Source organism: Squalius cephalus (assembly GCF_949319135.1).
Source record: "Squalius cephalus genome assembly, chromosome: 23".
Lineage (NCBI taxonomy): Eukaryota > Metazoa > Chordata > Actinopteri > Cypriniformes > Leuciscidae > Squalius > Squalius cephalus.
The window spans coordinates 5,486,197-5,511,901 of record NC_137144.1 but is presented as its reverse complement, the minus strand read 5'-3'; the positions used below and the strand labels follow the sequence as shown (position 1 = coordinate 5,511,901).

The following is a 25,705-nucleotide window of genomic DNA, read 5'->3' as shown; positions in this document are numbered from 1 at the left end:
ATTATGTTTCCTCACACTTTAATGTTACATGTTACATATCTGTTGTTTGCATGTCTGCTCAAACTTAGCGGCCACTGATTTAATAACAAATGATCATTGCGACAGAAGCGAATCAATCAAAACTAACTTTAGACGGAAAATAACTTAACACTGCTATAAAGCCAAAACAATCTCTGTAACCTTAAATTATACACTTATCTCTGTAAAGCTGCTTTGAAACAATCTACATTGTTAAAAGCGCTATATAAGGAAAAAAAAAATGTAAAAGTTGTCCAACATTTCCACAACAGATATCTTTCCACTATATACTAACTATATACACTACTATACACTATATACTAACTATATACACTACTATACACTATATACTAACTATATACACTACTATACACTATATACTAACTATATACACTACTATACACTATATACTAACTTGGGGAATACAATCAAACTATTTACACCTATATAGAAAAACACATTTAGTAAGCAAAACATTGTCTCAAGTAATTGACAAAAGGAATGTATGAATTGAATCTGGATGTAATGAACTAGGATATTTAAGAAACCAATAACAGTTTAGACAAATATACTATTGAAATAGTTGGATTTAATACAGGCAGGGATGGTATCATTTTCTTTTTTTCTTCAGCATTTTTTTTATCACACCTAAAAACCACCAGCTCTGGGCATATACATTTTAACCGTGTGATGAATTATAAAATGATGACTAAGCTTAAACAAGCTTAAAATATGAACAGTTTTACAATCAATTTTTTTTTTTTTTTTTTTTTTTTTTTAAATCACTGTGATGAGAACATGTACTACAGAACATATGGTAGTAAAGCAGAACCTGTGCCATAGCTTAAAAAAATGTTATTAAAAGGAACACCCAATATGTTTACTTCTTGTGTGTGCATTTCTACCTGCTTGCTCTACTCGTCACATCAATTCCGGCTACCTCTGACAAGTGCTAGTTCAAACTGCCTCTGGAAAAGAATGGTGGAGAGCAATTAGTGATATATCATATACTTTATATGATGGAAGAGGATAATAGTCAAGCAAATCCTTTTGCTCGATGCAAACATAATCCTCTTGGGCTGCTCCTAATTCACAATAGACACCCATGTCGCTCAGCTTCACAAAAGTATGTTTCTGAGTCACAAACTGCACAGACTCATTAAGAGCAATGATAAGATTAATCTTTCCCACAGAAAGTTCTCTATCAGTACTCTCAAGCAAAACACACATCCCCTTTCGGTATACTGTGCCTTTCACTGTGACCTCATTGCAAGCTACTGCAGACTGTGACTCAAAATTTTGACCAGCTACTGAAGCCCTGATCCTGTCGTTGTAATCACTCACATAAAACTCTGTACCCTTATCAACATGCACATCTGAAGGAAAGAGTCTGCCTGCACTCAGGTAGGCTTGCAATAGTTGGTGTCTTTCTGCAAGAGTTTTGCAAAGATTCTTAAAGTTGTGCAATTTCCTAGCACACTGCTTGAAGAAGGTGTGTTTGCTCTCGAACCGTAACGTCCACAGGCGTATAAGTGGGCCAAAGTGAAGAATCAGCTCTGGGTAATGGCACAGATAGTGATGCTTGGGTTTTAATGGACTGGCAGGGAAAAGCCTTTGACGACTGAAGATATATTCTTCAATAAGGACTTTAAGATATGCCACTTGGCCTGTTGTAATGGTTGGTGCACAAACAAGCTCCACAATCTCTCTCAGCTGCAGAATGAGTTGCCATACTTCATTTTCAGAAGGATCTTTAATTCTGTCACCCACAAAAAGAGGTAGCAACCTCAGAAAGCACCAGTTTTGAACTGCATGTCCACTTAAGCGTTCACTAACAGGAGACATGTCTGCTGGTTTGCTGCTGGCATCATTTCCTTGATATTTGAATTGATTTTTACATCTGTTTAATTGTAAGTAGGTAAAGTGCTTCTCCTGAACCAAGTGACCAACAAACAAGGCAAGGTCATAAGACACAATACCCTCAAACAAGTCATGCCCCAGACATGGCGGGAGCCCTGGCTGGCAAACATGAAAATAATTAAGCTGGTTAAAAGGAGAGTCCATCTTGATGCCGCAAACTGTAGCAGTAGCACTGGTGTCTAAACCTTGCAAATGACTTTGATAGGATTGTGCAGTTCTTGAAGTCCCACACGTGTATGGTTCATTCATGAATGCATTTCTGTCAATCTCACAATAGCGGCAGAAATGGCTTGCCCGACTGAAGTTTTCAACAAATCCCCCAATGCAATGTGATCCCAGGTTGTCTCCTGAAATGGCGAGTAAAGCTCCTTTTACAACTCTGCCATCATTTGTCAAAAAACCTCCTTCCTCTAGAAGTTTGAGGTCAGTGATCAATGGTTCAAAAACTTTGTTCATGCCAAAGTATTTAAAATCTTTCTCCCTACATAGGAGGACAAGTTGCATTTGATCTATTGTGGATCTATTGTGAGGCAAAATGTCAGTCAGGGTCATGTAAACAGCTAAAACCTTGTGTTTTTTTTTCCCTGAACCAAGTGGATTCACAACCTCAAAAGCATCTTGATATAGGATCACACCAACAGAGGAAGGCTCTGTTTTCAACAGCTGATTGCCCTTAAATCCCTCTCCATCTCTCACATCCTGAATTATATTTTCAGTAGCTGGTTGCAAATGTGTGGCGACATATTGTTCTCTTACAGACTCACTTTTGAAAAGTGTAGCTAACGTCTCATGGATGGGAATATACTGGGAAAAGCACTCTTTACCATTTTCATCACTGCCCAAAAGAAAAGGCACAGGCTCAACATAGTTGAAACTGGTTTTAAAAAAACCCTTCCTTTTTTGGTCTGTACTCAAAATGTCCCTGTTACACATCTTAAGAAGATCATCCCTGTTCATTTCATCAATGATGTTGCTTATAGTGTCCTCTTGGATTCCAATTTCTTTCAGTTTCTTAGTTAAGATCATAAGGGAATGTGATAAGCCAATTTCATGGGCATTTTGAAAGTCCTCAATGATTGTCTGTATGGTACTGGCTGGTAGCAATAACTTTCCTTGTAATTTAAGATACAGAAGGGCAAGGTTTTGCAAATAGAGAGTTTCATCTACAGCAAAATGCCCCTCTGGCTCATTATCATCCACAACAGAAGTATCAGAACATGGCTGACTATGCAGACTACTAGGCTCAGCAGGATCGGACACATCTAACAAGGTGTGATCTAGATTTTTGTGTTTCCTTGAAAAATGTGAGGCTAAAGTGGATGCAACTGTAAAGCTGCAATCACAACCTCTGACTGGGCATTTGATTTCTAATCCCTCATGTATGTGTGACTTCAAATGCTTGATGAGGGAGCTTACGGTGTCACATGCAACTGTACAAAACGGAGCAACACATTTTAAGGGAGTCTCAAATTGCTTGCAAGGTCGCACAGATGATCCAAGCCCTTTATGCTCTCTATACATATGAGTTGTCAAAATATGTGCTTTGCGATACATCCTAGAGCATTCAGGCACACCGCAATTGTACTTAAAGTTAGGAGCATTGCTATGCAGCTTTGAGTGTTGAATAAACTCACTAACAGTCTCAGACACATGCTCACATAAACTGAATTTACAGTTGAACATTGTGTTCTTCAGTTGAGAAAAACTAAATACAGGGCTTTTTTAAACTAGCAATTTTGGATGTAGCTAGCAGATTGCCCTTATAACACCAACATACTGTATTTGGATCACCCACACCTAAATTACTAAACACTACTGAACCACATAAAAAGTAATGAACAATATATACACATTAGTTAAAGATAAATGTGAAAATATAGAATCTATTAAGGACTAAGTTACTCGGGTTATTAACTTTAAAATGAACAGTGTGTAGTGTAGCTAGAAAGCTACACCACCACCCTGTAGGCTACTGGAAACTAAACTATACGGTTTGTATTTAAGTTGTATATACAAACACCATTACCAGATGACGATTAAAAGACAATAATTACAAACGTATATCCTACAGATACAAATCACTGCAATTACTTTGGACTGTCTAGTTATAACCAACATTAATGTACTGGCAAAACACAGATAAGTGCACCTTGGTCTAACAGCGGGAAAACTGCCGCGCAAAACATTTATTTTGGCAGTGGAAAATTCCAGAGACAAGATAATAAAAAAAAAAAATACATGGACATGCGCACTTCATTTTTCTGTTGACGAGACAGACAACGGTTGCTCCGTTTCACACACACAGCAGGGAAGAATATTATAAAGTTACTAATTTGAGATGAATTTAATCCACCTTTGCCCAAATCCACAACACCATAATTTATCTAGTTGATAATAACTGTCATAATACCCACATTAAGGCCACATCTTACCTTATAACTTTATTTCTCGTCGGTCAATGTAGAAAATGCTGTGGGAAAAGAGAGAACGCTGTTAGAGTAACTAAGATAAGCTTTAAGCAAAGCTAAAGTTAAATGTTCGACGGTGTATCTAATCAGACATCTCACAGTTAACTTAATATGGTATAATTAACACTACAACCAACGTCTTTTCATTCAAATTTGCGCGCTTAAACGTCGACGCGAGTCTGCTCCAGCTAAGTTACAAAAACATGACAACAGAACCTACAACTAACGCTAATTTGGTTAATACTTTTAAATTATGTGCACTATCATATAAAAAACAGTCATCAAATTGATAAAGTTTGACATTTAAACACTTACCGCTGTCTGAATCCACCGAATGAGACCACGTAGATCAGAGAGCTCTGATGACGTTCTGATGACGCTGCCGCAGTTGCCACTCAAAAAAGACGGAATTCACAGTAGTTTCTTGTAAAAGCCCCGCGCCTGCATTATTTTCACAGTACAAGTCTAAATACGGTATTATATTGTGAATTATCACAGTTAAAGCCTGTGAAGTGGTAATAATGTAATTAACTGTGAAATATTACAGTTATATCTTGTGAAATCCTGGAAAATTTTTACAGTGTATATTTGCAATATATTTATAAACAATTGTGGTTTTTCTGCATCCCTAACTATATAATTGTATTCATACATAACATTTGTCTAAATAAACACAGTTAAGTCATATGAAATTGTTGTAAGTGTTTTATATGAGCAGAGAAATATACACAGTTTAATAAAAAATAAAAAATAACAATTAACAATCTCAGATACACAGTAGTACATTATGCAAATATTTATTAAATATATACATGCATGTATGTATGTGTGTATTTATATATACACATAATAATATACGTGTGTACTGTGTATAATTATGTAAACAAAAACTTTTATTTTGGATGCAATTCATCCTTAGACAGCACAAGTCACAGCAGGCACAGTCAAACAACAGTTGGGCACATGTTTGTTAAAGCACAGCAAACAGTGTCAATTTTGTCCAAAAATGCTATGTCTTCCTCCTCACAGGGGAGAGCCATGCTGATGGGGACTTTAGAATGCAAAATCTTGTATTTGTTGCGCACAACACCAATTACTCTCTCCACATGTATTCGAAGATGTGCAATGGCCTAGTCTCTTCCACATCCTTAGCATCTAGCTGTGCACAACCCTTTGTGTATGCAGATATTTTCACTTCAGCACACATCATACCTACACTTTCCCTGACATTAAATCCACGATCAGCCAACACAATGTCAACCAGTACCACCACAACGCTCTGTTATTAGTTTGTCACTGCTGCGCCCACCCCACCCTTTCGAGATGAAAGAAATTGCATCTTGTGGTGTGATGACAGTCAGATATTTCAGTGAGTGGTTGTGTTTGTATTGTGAAAAAGTCTGCGCCCTTGCCTGGAGATTTGATGGTCTTACTATGAAAATCTCGAAACAATTCACAATAGCAGCAACATGCTTTCCAAACGCCCCCACAAACTGGTGGGGCATACTGACCAACAAATTTTCTCTGTCTGGCCAGTGCACCAGTGGAGACAACTGTGCATACAAGAGTGCACATTCCTCACCACTCAGTTCAGGGTGCTCAGCGTCCTGGTGGGGCGGCGGATGCTCTGTGGATGCTCTCCTCTCTTTGCCCCTCGGCTCCTCTGGTTGCCAGTCTGCCCTCACCTTGTGCTTTGTATACCGCTCAAACCTCTCGTGGTCTGTCGCCTGGACATCGCTGTGGCCCAACAGCAAAGACGGCTTCCAGTCAGGGTGGTTCTCCAGCATCTCATATGGTTCACCTAAAACAAAGCAATTTCATATTATGACAATTACTCAATGTCAACAATATCTCAAGCTGGCAAACTCATTACATTTACATTCAATCGTTTAGCAGATGATGACAGAATTTTCCTCTTTGGGTGAACTATCCCTTTAATGTCAAACAATGTATTTTGTATTTATATTCTTTCCTTTAATGGTAACATCATTCCTTTATTTGATATTGACACAATAGAGAGGACCCAGGCCTAATAAATGATTTTACTGTCATCAGATAATTTTGTAGGCTCGGCATACACAAGTGGGTCAAAGACATTGAAGCATCCCAAAAATAAAAAAAAATAAATAAATAAAAAAGTGTAATACAGCTGTAAATTTAGTTTTTTTTTTTTTTTTTTTTTTTTTTTTTTTTCTGCACATTATTATGTGTCCTGTTTAATTTTATATTGTTTTGACCAAAAAATAATGACTATCATACATTTTTACCATGATTTACAGTAGACACCCACTAAAATGTCATTCACATTCAAATGCAATGACAATTTTACACTTTGGAACATAATTTACCCCATATGTTGCCATTTCATTTTCACAAAAGTTATTTGAAATATTAAAGTAGACACTTTACTTGCATTTAACGTTTTTTTTTTATTTTATTTTTATTTTTTTTATCAAATGACTTCTGTAAATTTAATTTGATGCGGACACCAAAATGTTGACGTCTCGTCTTTGACCCATGTGCACCCCTCGAACGCCAGAAAACAGAGGTCCTTCACCTCTACAGCTCAACAACATGAGTGCTATAATAAAATTACTACATTATATTTAAAATGTGTTTTGATAATCATTATATTTTTATTATTAATATTTTATTTACCTATAAACTTGTCTTTAGGAAGCCATAAGATATAGTGGCAAGAATACCTTTCCCAGGTTTCCCAGACAGGGTTTAAATTAAGACAGGAGTAGGCCTTAATCTACTTAATCATGTTTTAAAGGGGTGGTTGATTATGATTTCACTTCTCTAGTGTGTAATGTTGCTGTTTGAGCATAAACAACATCTGCAAAGTTACAACGCTCAAAGTTCAAAGCAAAGGGAGATATTTGCTTTTAAAGAAATCACTTTTTAAAGCTACACTGTGTAACTTTTTTAGTTGATTCTTAGCAAAAAACACTTAGTTCTTTCAAAAATATATGTGCTCATTAATGTATATTTACTTCTTTCAAGTAATAAAGTATTCTCTTAAGTTTATAATCTGCCATTAAAAGTACATACGGGTAAGGGGTTCGAATGCCGGTCGCCATGTTGCCCCTCCATCTTGAAACTACATTAGCCAAAGAGGGACATGCCTGAAAATTCAAGCTTCGCCTTTTGCGTTTTTCACTCAGTGACACCGTGACGAATGCGAGGGGGAGATTACTCGCGAGCTCGCGAGTGCCGGCAGATTTGAAAGATAGTGTGGTGTGTGTGTGTGTGTGTGTGTGCGTACTCACATTTGAAAGAGAGAATTAAAACGTCAACGCGACAGACAAATCAGCAAGACCATAGTCAATATTGGAGTAACTTTTCCCAGATGGAAAGAGCTCATGAGGAGAAAAGATTTTAAAACGGACGCCGAGGTTGCCTGCTTTCTTCTCGACAGGTAATTCATAATTCCCTGTTGTAATTCATTTGTGTAAATTCGAAGTTTTATAGTTGCTTGTCTAAACATAGCATGGTTGTGCATAACGCCAGATCGACCTCTAGTATAACTTCATCCTTGCGTCAATGGTGAAAAAGTATTGTTTACCTTGTAACATAAATCTGTGCTGCGACGGATCACAGGTGATGAATAGTTTTAAAGGCGCACTTTTTTAAGCTATATAAAAAAGGACACTGAACGTTTTAGTTATTTTTAATAGCTTTTACTTTGTACACATTGTAACGTTAGCCTAATCTGATTATGCTGGGATAGCCGATTCCAAGGGTGACGTTTACCTCCTGACATCTGTCCTGTAGTTTTATTCATTTTAGACGTATTGTTTATTATTGTCATGGACGAAGTGATAACTGGAAGCCATGTTAATCTTGGAATAATACGGCCACCGTAGGAGTTAAAACGCCCTCGGAATTGAGAGGAACAGAAACTAAAATTCATTGGGTAGTCATATACAATTTCACCGCTAGATGGGGTAAAAATCACACAGTGTAGCTTTAAGGACTACAACAAACGGCTGGTAGAGACTACACCACATTCCTCCCGGGTTAGTGACATCACCAACCCTAGAATTTACATAAACCCCGCCCCCAGAACACAGTTTATAGATTATCAAGACAGAATATGCTAATCAATGCCTAGAAGATAACTACACATAAGCTGCATAAATTCATCAACTAACCATTCAGAAATGTCCTGTTGCTTCTACATGTTGTCACTTCTTCTTGAGTCTCTCCATCATTGTCTGACTCCGGTTTGAACATAAAAGGCTAAAAGTGTTTGAAATTTTCAGTGCATGTGTGTGTGAGGTAATCGAAGCTGCTAAGGACAAGAGTTATTGAAGCTCCGCCCCCTGTGCCGGGAGCAGCAGCTCATTTGCATTTAAAGGAACAGACACAAAAACAGTGCATTTTTGCTAACCCTCAAAAAGTGACAATTTTAACATGCTATATAAAAAATATCTGTTTGAGCTAAAACTTCACATACACACTCTGGGGGCATCAGAGACTTATTTTACATCTTGTGAGAAGGGCATTATACCACCCCTTTAACTTTTTTTTTTTTTTTTTTTGCAAAACATACAGAGATTACATTTTTTATGACATACAACTTGTATACAATATACAAAATGTATTAACAATATGTTCAATGGCATCAGAATACAAATGAGAAAAGAACAATGAGCTGAAAACTAAAATAAGTCAATAAAAAAGATAAAGAAAAAGAACATGAGGGAAAGATATTAATCTATACATCCGTTACACTGTACACATTTTTTTTTTTTCATGTTATGTTTAAATTTTCATAAAGAAAAGTTTTTTAAGAAATGTTAGGTAATGTAGGGTCCAAAATTCTAAAGTTGAGACACTCACACACAGATATATAATGCATATTTATAACGCGGAGCATATAAGAGCTTTTTTGTAAAAAATAAATAAATAAATAAATATAAATATATATATATATATATTTGCAACCGTTATGCTAACATGGACACCGTGCTGCCGTTGTCATGGGAACATCCCAGGTGAAAATAATGAGGAAATTACATTGTCTTTCGTTGCTCCCTTCATCAAGTGTGATCCAAACGGCTACATAATGGCACACTAGTGCCCTGCTCACTCCAAAGTCCCACTTCAAGGGCTCTGCCGTCTGCCCTTCGAAGGGAGCAGGGCATAGGGATGCTCATGAGCAATAAGCATCATAGATATCATATAAAGGCTAGATGTCTTAAGGCGGAGTCACTTCCGGCATCACCGGCGGCCATCTTAGGACAGGGCTCTGTGAATTAACCCTCTGGGCGCCACGGTCGAGTTTACTCGACAAGATGCGGCACTGAATAAAACGGCCGATTTTGTCAAATAGGGTGTCAAATTTCGTTCAACCTCCCCTCCACTAGTTGGCAGACATGTCATACTTCATCCCCGACTCAAAAAAAAGTCATGCTTCTATACAAAATCTTCGAGCTAGAGCGCATTGAATCAGTGCGAACAAAAGCGGAGCTAGTGTGCAAGTGAGCCATTTTATCGTAGCAGGAGAAGAGGTGATGTGACACGGGGCAGAGGGGCTATTATGCATAGTCTATCGCAAGACCACACCATGAAACACTACAAGAAATGTCACCTGGATGAATAGGGAGTCATTATCTCTACAGCAAAAGCCCTGCAACAATTGTTTTTGTCTGCCATTTATTACACTGTTGATTTACTATCTATTTCCCTGACCATTTAGTAGTGTACACAATATGTGTTCTTTTTTTGTGTTCATGTCCTTGTGATGTGTGTGTCTTTGTCAGCTAAAAAAAACAAACAACCAAATAAACATCAACAAAAACCATACAAATTTTATAATCCAAGATGGCGGCCACCATATGACGTCATAATATGCAAATTAGATGGGAAAATGTAATCCCTACATAAACTTTGGGTCATCCTTAATAGTTCTCTAATTTACAGAAAGTCTCTATCTTTTATCACTTTTAAGATATAGCCTTTTGAAATTAAGATGTCAAAATCGAACGTTTTAGGAAAAAACCTCTGGCGCCTAAAGGGTTAAGGTGAGTGAGCAGCACGCACACAAATCGTACTCGGTTACTAACGTAACCTCGGTTCTCTCTAGAAGAGGGAACGAGTACTGCGTTTTTATCAAAACGCTACGGGAAAAGTCTCTTTTCACGAAATACTGAAGCAAAAAATTATCCTTAATTTTCATACATGTAAAGCGCGTTGCAGCAGTAGTCAGCTGTGGCGAGACGGCTTGCTCGCTCATTGGCTGCTCTGCGGCAACTGCATAAGCCTATCGAGCGAGGCCTGAGATGACGTCAGGCCAATGAGGGCGCTTCGCGCCCTCCTTGCCATTTCCCGCCGAGACGGGTGTGGCTAACCTCTATAAAAGGAGCTCGAAAAGGCTGATTCACTTGATTTTCATAGCCGAAGCGAACCAGAGTGAACCGTACGCACGGCAGAGAACGCAGTACTCGTTCCCTCTTCTAGAGAGAACCGAGGTTACGTTAGTAACCGAGTACGTTCTCTTACGAGAGTCCTCTCGTACTGCGTTTTTATCAAAACGCTACGGGAACCCCTTGTAAAACGCCGTGCGTGCTGGGATAAAAACACCGATCACTGGAAGCTAAGCCAGATGTACAGTGCATAATCACCAGATAGACTCACAAAGAATCCGGGAATAAGGGATGGGGGACCTTAATTCCCTAAACTGTAACGTCCGCAGACGTAAACATGACCTCACAGAGAGAGTCTAGAGACAAGAGGGGGATTCCCTCCGTCCTTATATGGTCGCGCCAGCAGACGCGAATATGACATCACATAGACAGGGTGGGGAACCTGAACTGAATGTGGGAAATGTGGGTCTTACACAATTCTGCCCCTAAGACAGTCGGTAGCGCGTTGCGCATGCGATTTCAGTGTTCTAGTTAGACAGCTGAATCGATTACACCGATAGTAGCTTAGCCTGCAAGGCGGGAACTTCTAGGTTGTAAAACCTGATAAATGTAGAGGGCGAGGCCCAGCCTGCCGCCGTACATATATCCTGTAAGGAAATCCCGCTGGACCAAGCCCACGAGGAGGCAACGCCCCTCGTGGAGTGCGCTCTGACTCCCAACGGGCACTGAATGCCCTTGACAGTATAAGCCAGCGCTATGGCGTCAACTATCCATCTGGATAAGCTCTGTTTCGAAACAGCCATTCCCTTGGAACGTCCACTGAACGAGACAAAGAGCTGCTCAGTCTGTCTGAAGACAGCGGAGCGGGACACGTAAGCTCTTAAAGCCCTAACAGGGCAAAGAAAACTTGAGTCCCCTTCCTCACTTGACCCCGGCAGGGCAGACAGGGAGATAACCTGAGCCCGAAACGGCGTGTTGAGGGACTTTGGCACATAGCCATGCTTAGGTTTGAGTATGACTTTAGAGTCATTAGGTCCAAACTCTAAGCACGCTGGGCTCACGGAGAGCGCGTGCAGGTCGCCTATGCGCTTCACCGAAGCGAGAGCCATCAAAAACACTGTTTTGAAAGACAAATGTTTGAGGCTAATAGATTGGACAGGCTCGAAAGGGGCATCTTTCATGGCCGCCAAGACTGTAGAAAGGTCCCACATAGGAACTGAAGGAGGTCTGGGTGGATTCAGCCTCCTAGCTCCCCTGAGGAAGCGGATGACTAAATCGTTCCTTCCTAGTGACTGACCCAGCGTCGATCCGGAGAACGCTGTAATAGCCGCCACGTAAACTTTGAGCGTGGAAGGGGATCTACCCTTACCCAACAGCTCCTGTAGGAAGGAGAGAACCTCCGTCACCTCACAATCGAGAGGTGATAGGCTCCGAGCTGTACACCAGCCGGAGAAAACCGACCACTTTGAGGCATAAAGCCGCCGAGTCGACGGCGCTCTGGCCTGAGTGATGGTATTTATTACTCCCTCTGCGAGGTCAACGGATATCCGTTGAGCGCCCACACATGAAGGGACCACAGCTCCGGGTGTGGGTGCCAAATCGAGCCCCCGGCCTGCGAGAGGAGATCTCTCCTCAATGGCACTGGCCATGGAGCGAAGTCTGCTAGCTGCATCAGGACTGGAAACCATGCTTGGTTCTTCCAGAACGGTGCTACAAGCAGCACTGGGCATTCTGTTTCCCTGACCCGCTCTAACACCTGTGGCAGGAGGGAGACGGGGGGGAAAGCGTATAGCGGGCAGCGCGGCCACATCTGGGACAGCGCGCTGTCGTTCTTGGAAAAGAACACGGGGCAATGAGCGTTTTCGCGGGACGCGAATAGGTCGACCTCCGCTCTGCCGAATCTCTCCCACAGCAGCCGGACTGTTTGTGGGTGTAGAGACCATTCGCCCAGGGGAATGTTGTTCCTGGACAGTCTGTCTGGGCCCACATTCTGGAGCCCAGGCACGTGCACTGCCCTCAGCGAGCGCAAATTGTGCTGAGCCCATATTAGGAGGCGTTTCGCCAGCCTGTACAGGGATGTGGATTTCAGACCGCCCTGGCGATTTATATAGGACACCACGGCCGTGTTGTCCGAACGGACTACGACGTGTTGGTCCTTGATATGGGGACAAAAACGCGTCAGCGCGTTGTGCACTGCCAGCATTTCCAGGCAGTTGATGTGTTGGAGCTTTTCTCGTTCCGACCACAGGCCGAAGAACGGTCTGCCCTCGAGCAGCGCTCCCCATCCCGAGGTGGATGCGTCTGTCGACACCATCCTCACTCTCGAGGAAGTCCCCAGGCTTACACCTGATTGGTACCAGCCTTCCGCCAACCAAGGTATCAGTGCTGTCACACAGCTTTGATTGACCTTGAGGCGTAACCGGCCGGACACCCACGCTCCGCGCGGCACTCGCGCTTTCAACCAGAACTGCAGCGGGCGCATGCGGAGCAAGCCCAGCTGGAGAACTGATGATGCTGAGGCCATGAGACCCAGCATCCTTTGAAACTTCCTGAGCGGGGTGAAAACGCCGCGGCGGAAAAACTTCGCCGCGCGCTGAATGTGCAGCACGCGCTGTGGTGACAGCCGCGCCGTCATAGACTGCGAGTCCAGAACAATACCCAGAAACGAAATCGTTTGACTGGGGTTCAGTGAACTCTTCGCCCAATTGACCGTGATACCAAGATTCTCGAGGTGATCGAGTAAAATGGTTCTGTGCTCCACGAGCTGAGATCGTGATTGAGCTAGGATCAACCAGTCGTCCAAATAGTTCAGCACTCGCATGCCTCTGAGTCTGAGGGGAGCGAGCGCTGCGTCCATGCATTTCGTAAATGTACGAGGTGCCAGGGACAAGCCGAAGGGCAGGACTGTATACTGGTATGTCTGACCCTCGAAGGCGAATCTCAAGTATCGCCTGTGATGTGACGCTATCTGTATTTGAAAATACGCGTCCTTCAGATCTATCGACATGAACCAGTCTTCTCGGCGAACATGCGCGAGAATTTTGCTGGTCGTGAGCATTTTGAAACTGCGTTTCACTAATACTCTGTTTAGCCGTCTTAGATCCAGAATGGGTCTGATACCTCCGTCCTTTTTGGGGACTAGAAAGTATCTGCTGTATAGTCCCCCTTCGCTTTGAGCTCGGGGAACACGCTCTATCGCCCCTTTGCTTATCAGTTTTGATATTTCGGCGCGAAGTAGGTGTGCTACTTCTGAAACCACCGTAGTTTGGACGCGCGCTGTGAAGCGGGGAGGGCGTCGACAAAACTGTAGCGAGAAGCCTCTCTTTATAATGCCTAGCACCCAGTCCGAAACCCCTGGAAGCACTGCCCATGCTTCTGCATGGCTGGCTAAGGGCTGGATGCGAAGCGCGCTCTGTTCGCCGTGTGACAGAGGCGCTTCGGGGGGCACTAACGTAGGCATTATGCCTGTGGCATTCGAGGCGGGGGGCGCGCTTATTACAGCGGGCAGAGCGCTCGTCCTCGACCTTACTACAGCGCTTGACTGAGTGAGGGAGGGCTGAGCGGGTCCCGTGGGACTCATGTTTGCGAGTAAATGTGGGTGGGAAGCGGGCACATTCACTGCTTTGGGCGCGCTGTCTGACTGAGCAGAGCGAGCGCGCACAGGTCTCGTTTTTACAGAGAGCCTGTGGTGTGTGAGACATAGTGTTTGTGCGGGCACTTTCACTATGTTGGAAGCGCAATCGACCTGAGTCGATTTTATGTGCGCGAGCCCTAAGTGTAGGGCTGTGCTTGTGTGTAGAGATGGGCACTGAGGAGTGGGCATCGACACTACACTTATAGCACCATCGGCCGTGGCCGGGACACCAGAAAATACACTCTTTTCGGGATATATCTGGGTAGCCGTAAAAACGGCTTTTGTGTGCAGGCAAGCGGGCGGCTGAGCGGGCTTGCATCTTGCAGAAAACGCTGGAACAGTCGCAAGTCTTGGGACTGAAACAGCGGCGCGCTTGGGTGAGAGACCGGCCGCAGCGGGACTCACACACCTGCGCTTTCCTAGGCGTGCTAGGACTTCTTCGGGGCTTCCGGCTTCACCACAATCCTCGATCGCGGCCCGCGCGGAGCGGGGCGTTGGCTGTTAGAGCGAGAGCGGGGCCTGGAGCTGCGCTGCTGTCGCTGCTGTGAGGATGCGGCCGAAGGCGGGGGCTGAGGCTGAGAGCTCCGCTGAGTCTGTTTTCCACGACTCGCTGCAGAACCGGAGCGCTTCGGGAGGAAGTGCTTGAAGGCTTGAGACGCTTTCTGGGCTTCAGTAAATCTCTCCACGAACTCGGAGAGAGAAGAACCGAAAAGGCCAGCGGAAGACAGCGGGGCGTCGAGAAACGCGTTGCGCTCGGAATCAGCCATCTCCGTGAGCGTCAGCCATAGATGCCTCTCAGCAACAGTGGCGGAAGCCATACACTTTCCCATGGCTTGTGCAGCAGACTTGGTAGCGCGGAGTGTTAGATCTGAAGCGCTCCTCAAATCCGCGATGCAGATAGCCTCAGGTCCCATCTCGTCCAACTTACGGAGGAGATCACCCTGAAATATCTGTAGTGTAGCCATGGTGTGCAGCGCTGACGCGGCCTGCCCAGCGGCGGAGAAAATTCGCGCGAGCAGCGTGGACGTCATGCGGCAGGCTTTTGAAGGCAACACCGGTTTAGTCCGCCGTCCAGCAGAGGGCGGGCAAAGGTGGGTTGCTATCGCCTGTTCCACCGGCGGAAGTGAAAGGTAGCCTCGGTCTTTCGCATTATCCAGGGAGGAAAATGCTGGTGACACAGACGAGCGCGTTCGCGCAGAGAAGGGCGCGTTCCAGGCCTTCGCAACTTCTTCATGCAGCTCAGGAAGAAAAGGAGCGGGCTTTGAATCCGGAGAAGTGCGCTCACCAGGGAGGAAGCTACCATCCAGCCGGGTGCGAGAGGGGAGCTCCGGTGCAGACCACTCGAGGCCGAGGCTCGCCGCGGCCAGCGCGAGTACTCGCATGAGCTCTCTCTCGATGTTGGCTCTCGTAGTGGGCTTGCGGGCAGCAGGCGCGAGATCCTCAGAGCTCGCCCAGTCCTCGCTGCCTGAAGCTAGCAGAGAGCAGGAATCCTTTTCCCCCGACGCGGCCTCGGAACCGACTTCCTCTGATGAAGCGGCGGCAGACTGCGGGCGCTGAGCATCAGGAAGTGATTCAGGAGAAGCCGGTGAAGCAGGCGGGCGAACCGGCGAGCTTAGTCGGGCTGGAGCGGGTTCCGGGACCCGCTGCGAGCGGCGCTTCTTACGGCGCGGCAGCGCGGCGGGGAATGCAGGCTCTGAGAAGAATGCCAGGCGAGTCCGCAGAGTCACCATCGGCAAAAGCTCGCAGTGAGGGCAGCCGCCGTCAGCGAGCGCGAGCGCTGCATGGTCCTCACCCAGACAGGAGACGCAGACGACATGGTGGTCTCCCTCGGTGAGTGGGGCTCGGCACGAGCCGCATGAAGGCATCTTTAAAAAGACGCAGCTCTTTTAGGGGGTGAGTGTCGCAAGGCGAACACACACACACACACACACAAGAACAGTAGAAGGTAATGAAAGGATATGCGTCGGAAAGCGCAGCAGGTACGGCAGTAGAAGGCGGCGTTGGCCAGCGGCTTCAAGTGGCTCGTCCCGCTGAAGTGCTTGCCTCAGACGACGCTTGCTTCCTCGTGATCCAGCGATGCGTGCGCTTCGCTGAAGAGATGAAAATCAAGTGAATCAGCCTTTTCGAGCTCCTTTTATAGAGGTTAGCCACACCCGTCTCGGCGGGAAATGGCAAGGAGGGCGCGAAGCGCCCTCATTGGCCTGACGTCATCTCAGGCCTCGCTCGATAGGCTTATGCAGTTGCCGCAGAGCAGCCAATGAGCGAGCAAGCCGTCTCGCCACAGCTGACTACTGCTGCAACGCGCTTTACATGTATGAAAATTAAGGATAATTTTTTGCTTCAGTATTTCGTGAAAAGAGACTTTTCCCGTAGCGTTTTGATAAAAACGCAGTACGAGAGGACTCTCGTAAGAGAACCTCTTATCTCGCTGAAATCTGGACGGATTTACAAACGGTTTGGTTTCTTACAAACGTTATTAACGTGGCTATAATTCTGAATGCTTAAACATTTTGAACATAATTATTCATATGTATGCAGTATAATAGCTACATCTCTTACGTTTATAACAAACCAAACCGTTTGAAAATCGGTAGAAAATTGAGCAAGTTATGGTTATTTAAAAGTACATGCACCATGTTATGAGTGAGCGAGCATCCTGTCGTAAGATGGCCGCCGTGTGCGGATGTCGAGCTCCATTGGCCAGCAGCGCGGACGAGACATCTAGCCTTTATATCTATGATAAGCATGTCCCAGCCGGGTTCGTCACTTATTTTGTTCCCCTGGAAACATTTCCGTTGTGGTCTGTGTTATTTGCAGCGCGTTTCTGTATTTGGTTGTGTTATTTGGAGCACACGTGTGTTGTGAAACTGATGAAGATGTTTTCTTAATTTACGTGTTTTTTTTTTGTTTGTTTTTTTTTTCTATTTGCATGTGTTTTCTTCAGTTGAGCTCTCTCGGCCACCGTAAAATCCAGGGAAATACATTTTTTTCACTATCTGCACACAGCTGAATAAATTTAAACAATAAAATAAAAGTTGATGACTTGAGTTTTAAATGGTAATAAAACCAAAAAAAAATAAAAAATCTTAAAAAGGTACAAAACATATTTCCTCTTTAAAAAGTGTCAGTACATCATGGTGATTTTGTCTGTACTTCAGCAAATCCATCTTATTTTAGGACTTTTTTTTTTTCTTTTAAAACTTCAACAATGATTACTTGCTTTCATTGTTTTGTTTTTTTTAACCCCTTAACGCCCACTGTCGCGAATTTGCAACAACCCCCTTCCATTCAGACTGCAGGCGAGATAGCGTGTGTTTTCCCCCAATGCCTGTTTGTGCACATTCGATACATACCTAGGAACATTTTGCACGCACTGGTTTCTCGTAGGAGCGGTCGGAGTGGGAACTACATCCGGTTCACCGAAGCTAATATTTTGGTTTGCAAAATCCGCATATCAAGGGCGCAAATGTGGAGAAATTGGCCAAAATGAGTTAAGTTGTGCTAAGATAAAAATATGTACCAGCTTATTGATTGCTTCTATAGCTATGTTATTCATATAGGCTTCATGTGACGAATATTTTTTACGTACTTTGTAGATTTCTGTTTGTAGCAAATTTGCGACATTGGTCCACAACGGCTGGATTGGGCTAATGGCTACATATTATAATAATGCTGTATTTAGATGGTTTCAGCCAAAATTATTATTTTTTATTTTTCACAAAAAATAGCATGTTAGGATATAACACTATAAGAATATATAATGTATGCACTGGAGAAACAAGGAAAGAGTTAAACAGAGTGTAACATGGAATGTATAGAAACTACTGTCAATGTTAGGGAGTAGGAGAGTGTTTTGTTTCTTGCTGTTGTCAAGATTCATTAATTTGTCAATTAAAGTTTATAAGTTCTAACAACTTTGTGCCATGAATAAAATCTACATACCTGAGATGGGAAAATGTGTTTTATTAATTTTACCATTTTGTAAAAAAAATTACCCTAAATGCCTGTTGTCGCAAATTTGCAACATACCAAAATTTCTATTTATTTGTTGTGCAAAAGTGAAATTGATCATCTCAACATTATTTACCATCTACTTAAAGGCAAAAACACAACTTTTTTATTTATTTATATACAGCTATATAAATTCAGGCGTTAAGGGATAAGGCATGAATACCTGTTGTTGAAAAGTAAAGCACATTTGAGTGAGTTTCAAATGTAAGGAAGTTTGCCGTTTGGTGTTGATGCCATTTACACAAGATGGTTAATGCTGTGAGTAGACCATTTACACAAGGAGCAAGGAAAAAAACAACCTTACTTTCAATTTTTTTCAACTAGAGACAGACTGAAAGAGATGGATTAAGATTTATGAAACGTGCTCAGCCTAAATCCCCTCAAAAAATTGAAACCGTATTGCTAGTTTTTATTTGCGGATTCATCAATTCTCAGTTAAAAGCTGTAAATAAAGAGAATACACAAAAGCTCTTCATCTGAGAAGATGGGTGGCTCTTAAAAGAGCCTTTGGGGTAGTTGAAGTCAGGCACGACTCACTTTGAGCTGGTGTATTTGGTGACGGCCTTTGTACCCTCGGACACGGCGTGTTTGGCCAGCTCTCCGGGCAGCAGCAGACGCACGGCGGTCTGGATCTCTCTAGAAGTGATGGTGGAGCGCTTGTTGTAGTGCGCGAGGCGAGACGACTCACCGGCGATGCGCTCGAAGATGTCGTTGACGAAGGAGTTCATGATGCCCATCGCCTTGGAGGAGATACCGGTGTCAGGATGAACCTGCTTCAGGACTTTGTACACATAGATAGCATAGCTCTCCTTCCTGGACTTTCTGCGCTTCTTTCCTCCCTTACCGGTGGTCTTGGTGACGGCCTTCTTTGAGCCCTTCTTGGGCGCGGACTTTGCTGGTTCAGGCATGATGATACGAGATCAGAAGACTGACAAAGTTATGTTGCCTCTTGTGTGATGCAGAGGTATTTATTCACTGCCCTATGCTAATTTTCAAAGCGATACGGGATTTCTCTGATTGTCTGTTTTCATAGGCCAAACCCATAAACTCGTACTTCATTGGACAACTCAAAGCATCACGAGGGCCAATCACAGGCGGATAAATAATAGTCCCGCCCACAACTCCCCAAGATTCCCCGTTGTTTCGTTTCCCGCTCTTTTATTATTGTTTTTCTATTTTTTATTTTTTAAATAAGCGATTCCAATATTTTGCATCATCGAGTAATTTTAAAACCCCTTAAAAATCCATTGAGGGAGTTTGGGAAAGAGAAACTGGGGTCATGTGGGTGGTCATGAAACTATTGTTGAAATGTTTAAATGACAGAAAAGGGCAAATATAAGCTCATTTGACAGTTTGTGTAACATTTTCTACATCCTCACTTCTGCTAACTGTACGTTAATATTATTTTGATCTAATCGCTTTTTTGTTAATTTCGTAAAAGAAAATTCGTTAAAGTGATTAGCATGTGAAACACAAACAAATGTTTCAACTTTTAGGTGCCATCTGTTGATACTGTCTCGATTTATTACTGTGAAACGTTATTTGGTGGAGTTGATTCTGGATTCAGATAAAGATAAAATGTTATACTTGACTCTGATTGACTTAAGTCAAAACATTGCCTCTTTATGTGGCAGAGTGTGTGGCTCTTAAAAGAGCCGTTGGGTTTGTGTGGTTTCTCCTGGTTTCAGGCGTTTATCCGCCGAAGCCGTACAGGGTGCGTCCCTGTCTCTTCAGCGCGTACACAACATCCATGGCGGTGACGGTCTTTCTCTTGGCGTGCTCGGTGTAGGTGACGGCATCGCGGATCACGTTCTCCAGGAACACCTTCAACACTCCGCGGGTCTCCTCGTAGATCAGACCGGAGATGCGCTTGACGCCGCCGCGGCGAGCCAGACGACGAATGGCGGGTTTGGTGATTCCCTGGATGTTATCGCGCAAAACTTTACGGTGACGCTTAGCGCCTCCTTTCCCGAGTCCTTTACCGCCTTTGCCTCTTCCAGACATGTTTCACTCTGATTTTCTCAGTCAATCAATGAAAGACAACGGATAGATATAATGAGTGCGTTATAAGGAAGGCTTTTACATTCGCTTACAGGACCTGACAGAAACCAGTGCCGCGTCACATGACACACACCCCTCCCCCAAAATATAGCTAGAGCACATGTGATTTAATCCCAACCCTGACCTTTTTTTCATAATAAAATTCAAGTTTCATAAAATGTATTTAACAAATATTACAGTAGTACTGGTTGATAATGAAAAGTGATTTTCTGAAAGTTTACCAAATTAAACGAAGAGGGACACAAAATGACATCACAATATCAAAGTAAAATTATTTACCCATGTAATCCCATTTCCCTCCCAGAGATGACATTTATGAATATGTATGGTATGTGTAGGGATATTAAACAATCAATGTTAATTAAGTAAAAAAAAAAAAAAAAAAGTCCATTAAAATTGGGTTTAATGTCTGGTCATAAACACATAGACTAGGTCTATGGTGTTAATGCATTAAACAAATGACAAACGTCCTGTAATTAGTTTAAAGACTGGGTTAAATTGTTGAATTGGGTGTTTTATTCCATTAACAAATAAGTTAACATTGTCTGGCTCAGTTTCAAAATGGACAAAAGCATTCCTATGCAGCAGTACTGCTCAAATATTCAAATACAATGACAAAATTACATAAATTATAGGAAATTGGAAAGTAATTATTGTTAACTTCATTATAAACTGAAATAAATAAATAAATAGCACATTTAATAAGTAAAGTGAAGTAAAGATAGATAGATAGATAGATAGATAGATAGATGAGAAAATTGCATTTAAAATACAATAACATTAAAACATATATATATAGTTTAGTATTATCATATGACATTTGACAAAATCTATTAGTCATGTGCTTAAAGTTGTTGGCAGGAGACATTAGCACATGTTAGGACACATGCTTGGTATGGTTTGGTAACCATCATTCTATAAAATAAATGTGTGTTCAACAGAAGGAAGAAATCCATCCATACATGTTTAGTCAGAACAACTTGAAACTGAGTATATATTGACAGAATTTTAAATTTTGGGTGAACTATCCCTGTAAAGAATAATGTTAACAAACCTTATTCTAGTATTACCAGTTTCTTTTTGAATGAGAAGTACACGTTGCTCTTTTGTGTGTGTGTGTTGCAGCTCGATATACTATCCTTTCTGATTATTCAGACCTGTAAGTTAATGTAATCAAATATCATGCTGCGTAGGACCCGGATGTTTAATATTCGTTATTTTCAATGTTACACTAGAAATTCCCTCATTCAGTTTAAACTGAAGTGGCTCTTAAAAGAGCCGTTGTGGGTTGACGCAGACGCGGGTTTAAGCGCGCTCTCCGCGGATGCGGCGGGCCAGCTGAATATCTTTGGGCATGATGGTGACCCTCTTGGCGTGGATGGCGCACAAGTTGGTGTCCTCGAACAGACCGACCAAATAAGCCTCGCTGGACTCTTGCAGGGCCATGACAGCGGAGCTCTGGAAGCGCAGGTCCGTCTTGAAGTCCTGAGCGATTTCTCTCACCAGCCGCTGGAAGGGCAGTTTGCGGATCAGCAGCTCGGTGGACTTCTGATAGCGGCGGATCTCCCGCAGAGCCACGGTCCCGGGCCGGTAGCGGTGAGGCTTCTTGACGCCGCCGGTGGCCGGAGCGCTCTTACGGGCGGCTTTAGTAGCGAGCTGCTTCCTCGGGGCTTTACCACCGGTGGATTTACGAGCGGTCTGCTTGGTTCTTGCCATTGCAGCGGTCTTTCTCTCTGTCCTGCTTGCGCTGGAAATGCTGCTCTACGTTAAACACCCGCTTTTAAAGCTTTGAACCGCCACGAGCTCATAGTGACGCGATGATGCAGGCCTGTGATTGGTAAGTTAATACGTGATGTCTGCGCATGAGTGCCAGCCAATGACTGCGCGTTTCCTCTTTTCAAACGAGTGGAGGGTTTCCCGCTCGAGATGCTTTGTTCCGTTGACTACTTTGCTCATAAAACAATGTACATAAGCTCCCTGGTCTTTATACTCACATTGTTGTACTTGTGTGTTCTGAAATACTCGCCTTAATTCCCAGTGCTTGTGCAGATTTTGGATTAGAACAAAGTCACTTTACAGTCTGTGTAAAAGCACTGCAGCGAGACGCAATAGGGTTTCCATCCGTCCCGTAAAACAGGGGGACGTTCCGTAAATCAGCATAAAGGGCAAAATACCCAGAGTAACATTGATGACCAATTTCTGTTTTCCTGGAGCTGATATGCAAATGGGTTTTATATTTATTTGAGATAAAATATATATATTTTTATATATATATATATATATATATATATATAAAATAAACTATCAAGGCTTTGTAAACAACTATATTTTAATATTAGGTGAGATATTGGGTAGCAAACACACGTCAGGGGATCATAATGCGCTTATAACAAGCATGCGCACAACTACGATTATACATGAAATCGTCGATATAGAGAAACCACATAGATTTGATGGGTCATCTTCCCACTTCACCAAATGAGTTTATGGCGTTTGTAAATATAAACAAAGAAAAGCGCTCGTTGTCAGATAACATGGGTGGCTCTTAAAAGAGCCGTTATTTCAGTAACCCAGACTTCAATCTGTTTATTTGGATTTGGCGGGTTTCTCGGTCTTCTTGGGCAGCAGCACGGCCTGGATGTTGGGCAGCACGCCGCCCTGAGCGATGGTCACTCGGCCCAGAAGTTTGTTGAGCTCCTCGTCGTTGCGCACCGCCAGCTGCAGGTGACGGGGGATGATGCGGGTCTTCTTGTTGTCCCGAGCGGCGTTTCCAGCCAGCTCCAGGATCTCAGCGGTGAGGTACTCGAGCACCGCCGCCAGATAAACAGGAGCTCCGGCACCGACGCGCTCGGCGTAGTTTCCTTTGCGGAGAAGCCTGTGAACACGGCCAACGGGGAACTGCAGTCCCGCCCTGGAGGAGCGAGTCTTAGCCTTGGCTCGGGCTTTACCACCGGTTTTGCCTCTTCCGCTCATTATTATTTTTTTAGATCGATTACTCCAAACTTCTCAGTCAGAAGTTACAGAATGATACTAGCGTGTTTCCACACACTGCATATAAACGAAAGTGGCAGTCGTCCATTGGTTTAGAGTGTGTAAATATTCAAACCAATCACTGAACTTCCCTCCAAAGCCCAACCCCCTTTCTGGCGCGATTATTATGCACACGTATTAATGACCTTTAAGACTTAAGTCTTAATAAGACAGAAAAGATGAAACCATATAAATGTTTGTTATATAAAATTTAAATAAGTACAAAAAGGTATATTGTATGCTGTTACTACTAAAGGTACTACACCTTTTTACACACTGTATGTTCTGGGTACAATGACTGTCTGATACTGTACAGTATTATGTTCCTATTGTAATATTGGAGTTTTATAACTTATAGTTTAATAACTAATTGGTTGGGTGTGGGTTGTTTGTATTGTCACAATTATCCAGCATAGTGTCCTGTGTATATTCTGCCTGTACTTTTGTACAACATATTTAGACTGATCACTGTCTGAAGCTTTTACAATACATTTACAATAAGTCTAGTACTTCTAAACAATGATTAAAATACACAATTTCACCCACTGTGATTTACTGAGTGTTTTTCTTTTTTCCAAACGGGGGTGTTTTGAATTGTTTGTTTAGATTGCATGAGTCAAAGAGGACAAAAGTCACATCTCATTTATTTGCTTTCAAAAGTAACACAAATCATCGATATATGTTTTGCTCTAATTCAGAGTTAGTGGGTGGCTCTTAAAAGAGCCGTTGAGAAACAAACATTGGACTTTATTTCTTTTTGGGCGCTGCCTTTTTAGGCTTTGCAGCTTTAGGTTTAGCGATCTTTGCCTTTTTTGGGCTCTTGGCTGCTTTCTTAGCGACTGCTGGCTTCTTTGCCTTCTTGGGGCTCTTCGTCGCCTTCTTTGGGCTCTTAGTCGCCTTCTTTGGGCTCTTAGTCGCCTTCTTCGCGGGTTTGGCTGCGGGTTTCTTGGCCTTCTTGGGCGATTTCTTGGCGGCGGGCTTCTTAGCCGCTGCGCTCTTGGGCTTCTTGGCAGCAGCGGGTTTCTTGGCCGCGGGCTTCTTCGCTTTAGGAGCCGCTTTCTTCTTGGTCTCGGCTTGCTGCTTGTTGAGCTTGAATGAGCCCGAGGCGCCGGTTCCCTTGACCTGCACCAGTGTGCCTTTAGTTACAAGGCTCTTGATGGCGATCTTGACGCGGGAGTTGTTCTTCTCCACGTCGTAGCCGCTGGCAGCGAGCGCTTTCTTCAGCGCGGCGAGGGACACGCCGCTCCTCTCCTTGGATGCGGACACAGCTTTGACGATGAGCTCGCCGACGCCTGGACCTGCTTTCTTGGCTTTCGCAGCGGACTTCTTCTTGGGCGCTTTAGCCGGGGCGGCAGCAGCGGGTGCTGGGGCGGTTTCTGCCATTTCTCTCTGATCTACAGTGTTTCAAACACTGTCTCTGTTTTCAGCAATGAGTGGCGCGCTCGAGCGGCGCTGCATTCTTAAATAACACATGAGAACCTTATAGACTCAACCTGGCCGCTCGGCCTCTATGCGCGTCCACGAGCCCCTCATGTGTGTGTTTTCTTCTCTTACATTTGGTTCAAAACTGGAGTGGTAAAATAGTTTGGCGCAGTCAAAACAAAGTGAACACCAAGCAGAGGTTCTGAGCTTTCATTGGAGAATAAAATACGCGACAGGAAATGTTTATTTTGCCTTCGTCAGATCAAATCCAAGGCGAGCATCAACCACGGGGGAAAGCCGCGTGTACATTTGACAGATCGTTTAAGTGGAAAGGTTAATAAAAGAGTCATTCTACGAAACGGGTGCCATTTGTGTCCGCAACATTTGATGAGATGCATAAGGAACAAAAATGTCCCAAAATGTGTTTCCAAAGCTTAATGTTATTAATTCAAGTGTTCTTGTTAACATGATATATGATAAAATACTATTCTTAAAGATTAACATACTATTTTTAATATTTTTTCTTTAGTACATAGCCAATTTCACATGTCCGTGTTGACCAACATGACATTTGTATCTAAAATATCACCAAATAAGTTGTTGTTTTTTATAAAACATTTATTATTTTCAGGATTATATGTGTGTCCCTTTTTACATAAGATATATTTATTCAAAATAAACCTTATTTTTTTTTGTAAATATTTTATGATATGTGTGCGTCCCTCAGTTTGACTTACCACCCCGTCACACTAACTTGTTTTATC

At 43.2% G+C, this 25,705-nt stretch overlaps 5 protein-coding genes across 5 annotated transcripts; all 5 read right to left on the bottom strand.

Moving 5' to 3' along the window:
- Positions 1-5,188: 5,188 nt before the first annotated feature.
- On the bottom strand, positions 5,189-19,398 carry LOC307151582 (histone H2B-like). The gene is made up of 2 exons (XM_079859677.1): positions 18,966-19,398; positions 5,189-6,207 (listed from the first exon to the last, which is right to left on the bottom strand). Exons 1-2 carry the CDS (start codon positions 19,334-19,336, stop codon positions 6,204-6,206), a joined length of 375 nt encoding a protein of 124 aa, XP_079715803.1. The 5' UTR covers positions 19,337-19,398; the 3' UTR covers positions 5,189-6,203.
- A 668-nt stretch (positions 19,399-20,066) lies between these two features.
- LOC307151913 (histone H4) lies at positions 20,067-20,474 on the bottom strand. The gene has a single exon (XM_079860160.1). It carries the CDS (start codon positions 20,430-20,432, stop codon positions 20,121-20,123), a length of 312 nt encoding a protein of 103 aa, XP_079716286.1. The 5' UTR covers positions 20,433-20,474; the 3' UTR covers positions 20,067-20,120.
- Positions 20,475-21,777: 1,303 nt separating this feature from the next.
- Positions 21,778-22,205, bottom strand: LOC307151858 (histone H3.2-like; the record flags this gene model as incomplete). Its single annotated transcript, XM_079860061.1, has 1 exon — positions 21,778-22,205. The coding sequence occupies one exon, from the start codon at positions 22,203-22,205 to the stop codon at positions 21,795-21,797; it is 411 nt and encodes a 136-aa protein (XP_079716187.1). The 3' UTR covers positions 21,778-21,794.
- Positions 22,206-23,070: 865 nt separating this feature from the next.
- LOC307151752 (histone H2A-like) lies at positions 23,071-23,500 on the bottom strand. Its single transcript, XM_079859895.1, has one exon. The coding sequence runs from the start codon at positions 23,460-23,462 to the stop codon at positions 23,076-23,078; it is 387 nt and encodes a 128-aa protein (XP_079716021.1). The 5' UTR covers positions 23,463-23,500; the 3' UTR covers positions 23,071-23,075.
- Positions 23,501-24,266: 766 nt separating this feature from the next.
- LOC307151391 (histone H1-like) lies at positions 24,267-24,935 on the bottom strand (the record flags this gene model as incomplete). Its single annotated transcript, XM_079859391.1, has 1 exon — positions 24,267-24,935. Exon 1 carries the CDS (start codon positions 24,900-24,902, stop codon positions 24,267-24,269), a length of 636 nt encoding a protein of 211 aa, XP_079715517.1. The 5' UTR covers positions 24,903-24,935.
- Positions 24,936-25,705: the final 770 nt, after the last annotated feature.

What these genes read in the sequence shown, in the direction of transcription:
- LOC307151582 (XM_079859677.1), bottom strand. Translation starts at nt 19,336, where the DNA reads ATGCCTGAACCAGCAAAGTCCGCGCCCAAGAAGGGCTCAAAGAAGGCC.
- LOC307151913 (XM_079860160.1), bottom strand. Translation starts at nt 20,432, where the DNA reads ATGTCTGGAAGAGGCAAAGGCGGTAAAGGACTCGGGAAAGGAGGCGCT.
- LOC307151752 (XM_079859895.1), bottom strand. Translation starts at nt 23,462, where the DNA reads ATGAGCGGAAGAGGCAAAACCGGTGGTAAAGCCCGAGCCAAGGCTAAG.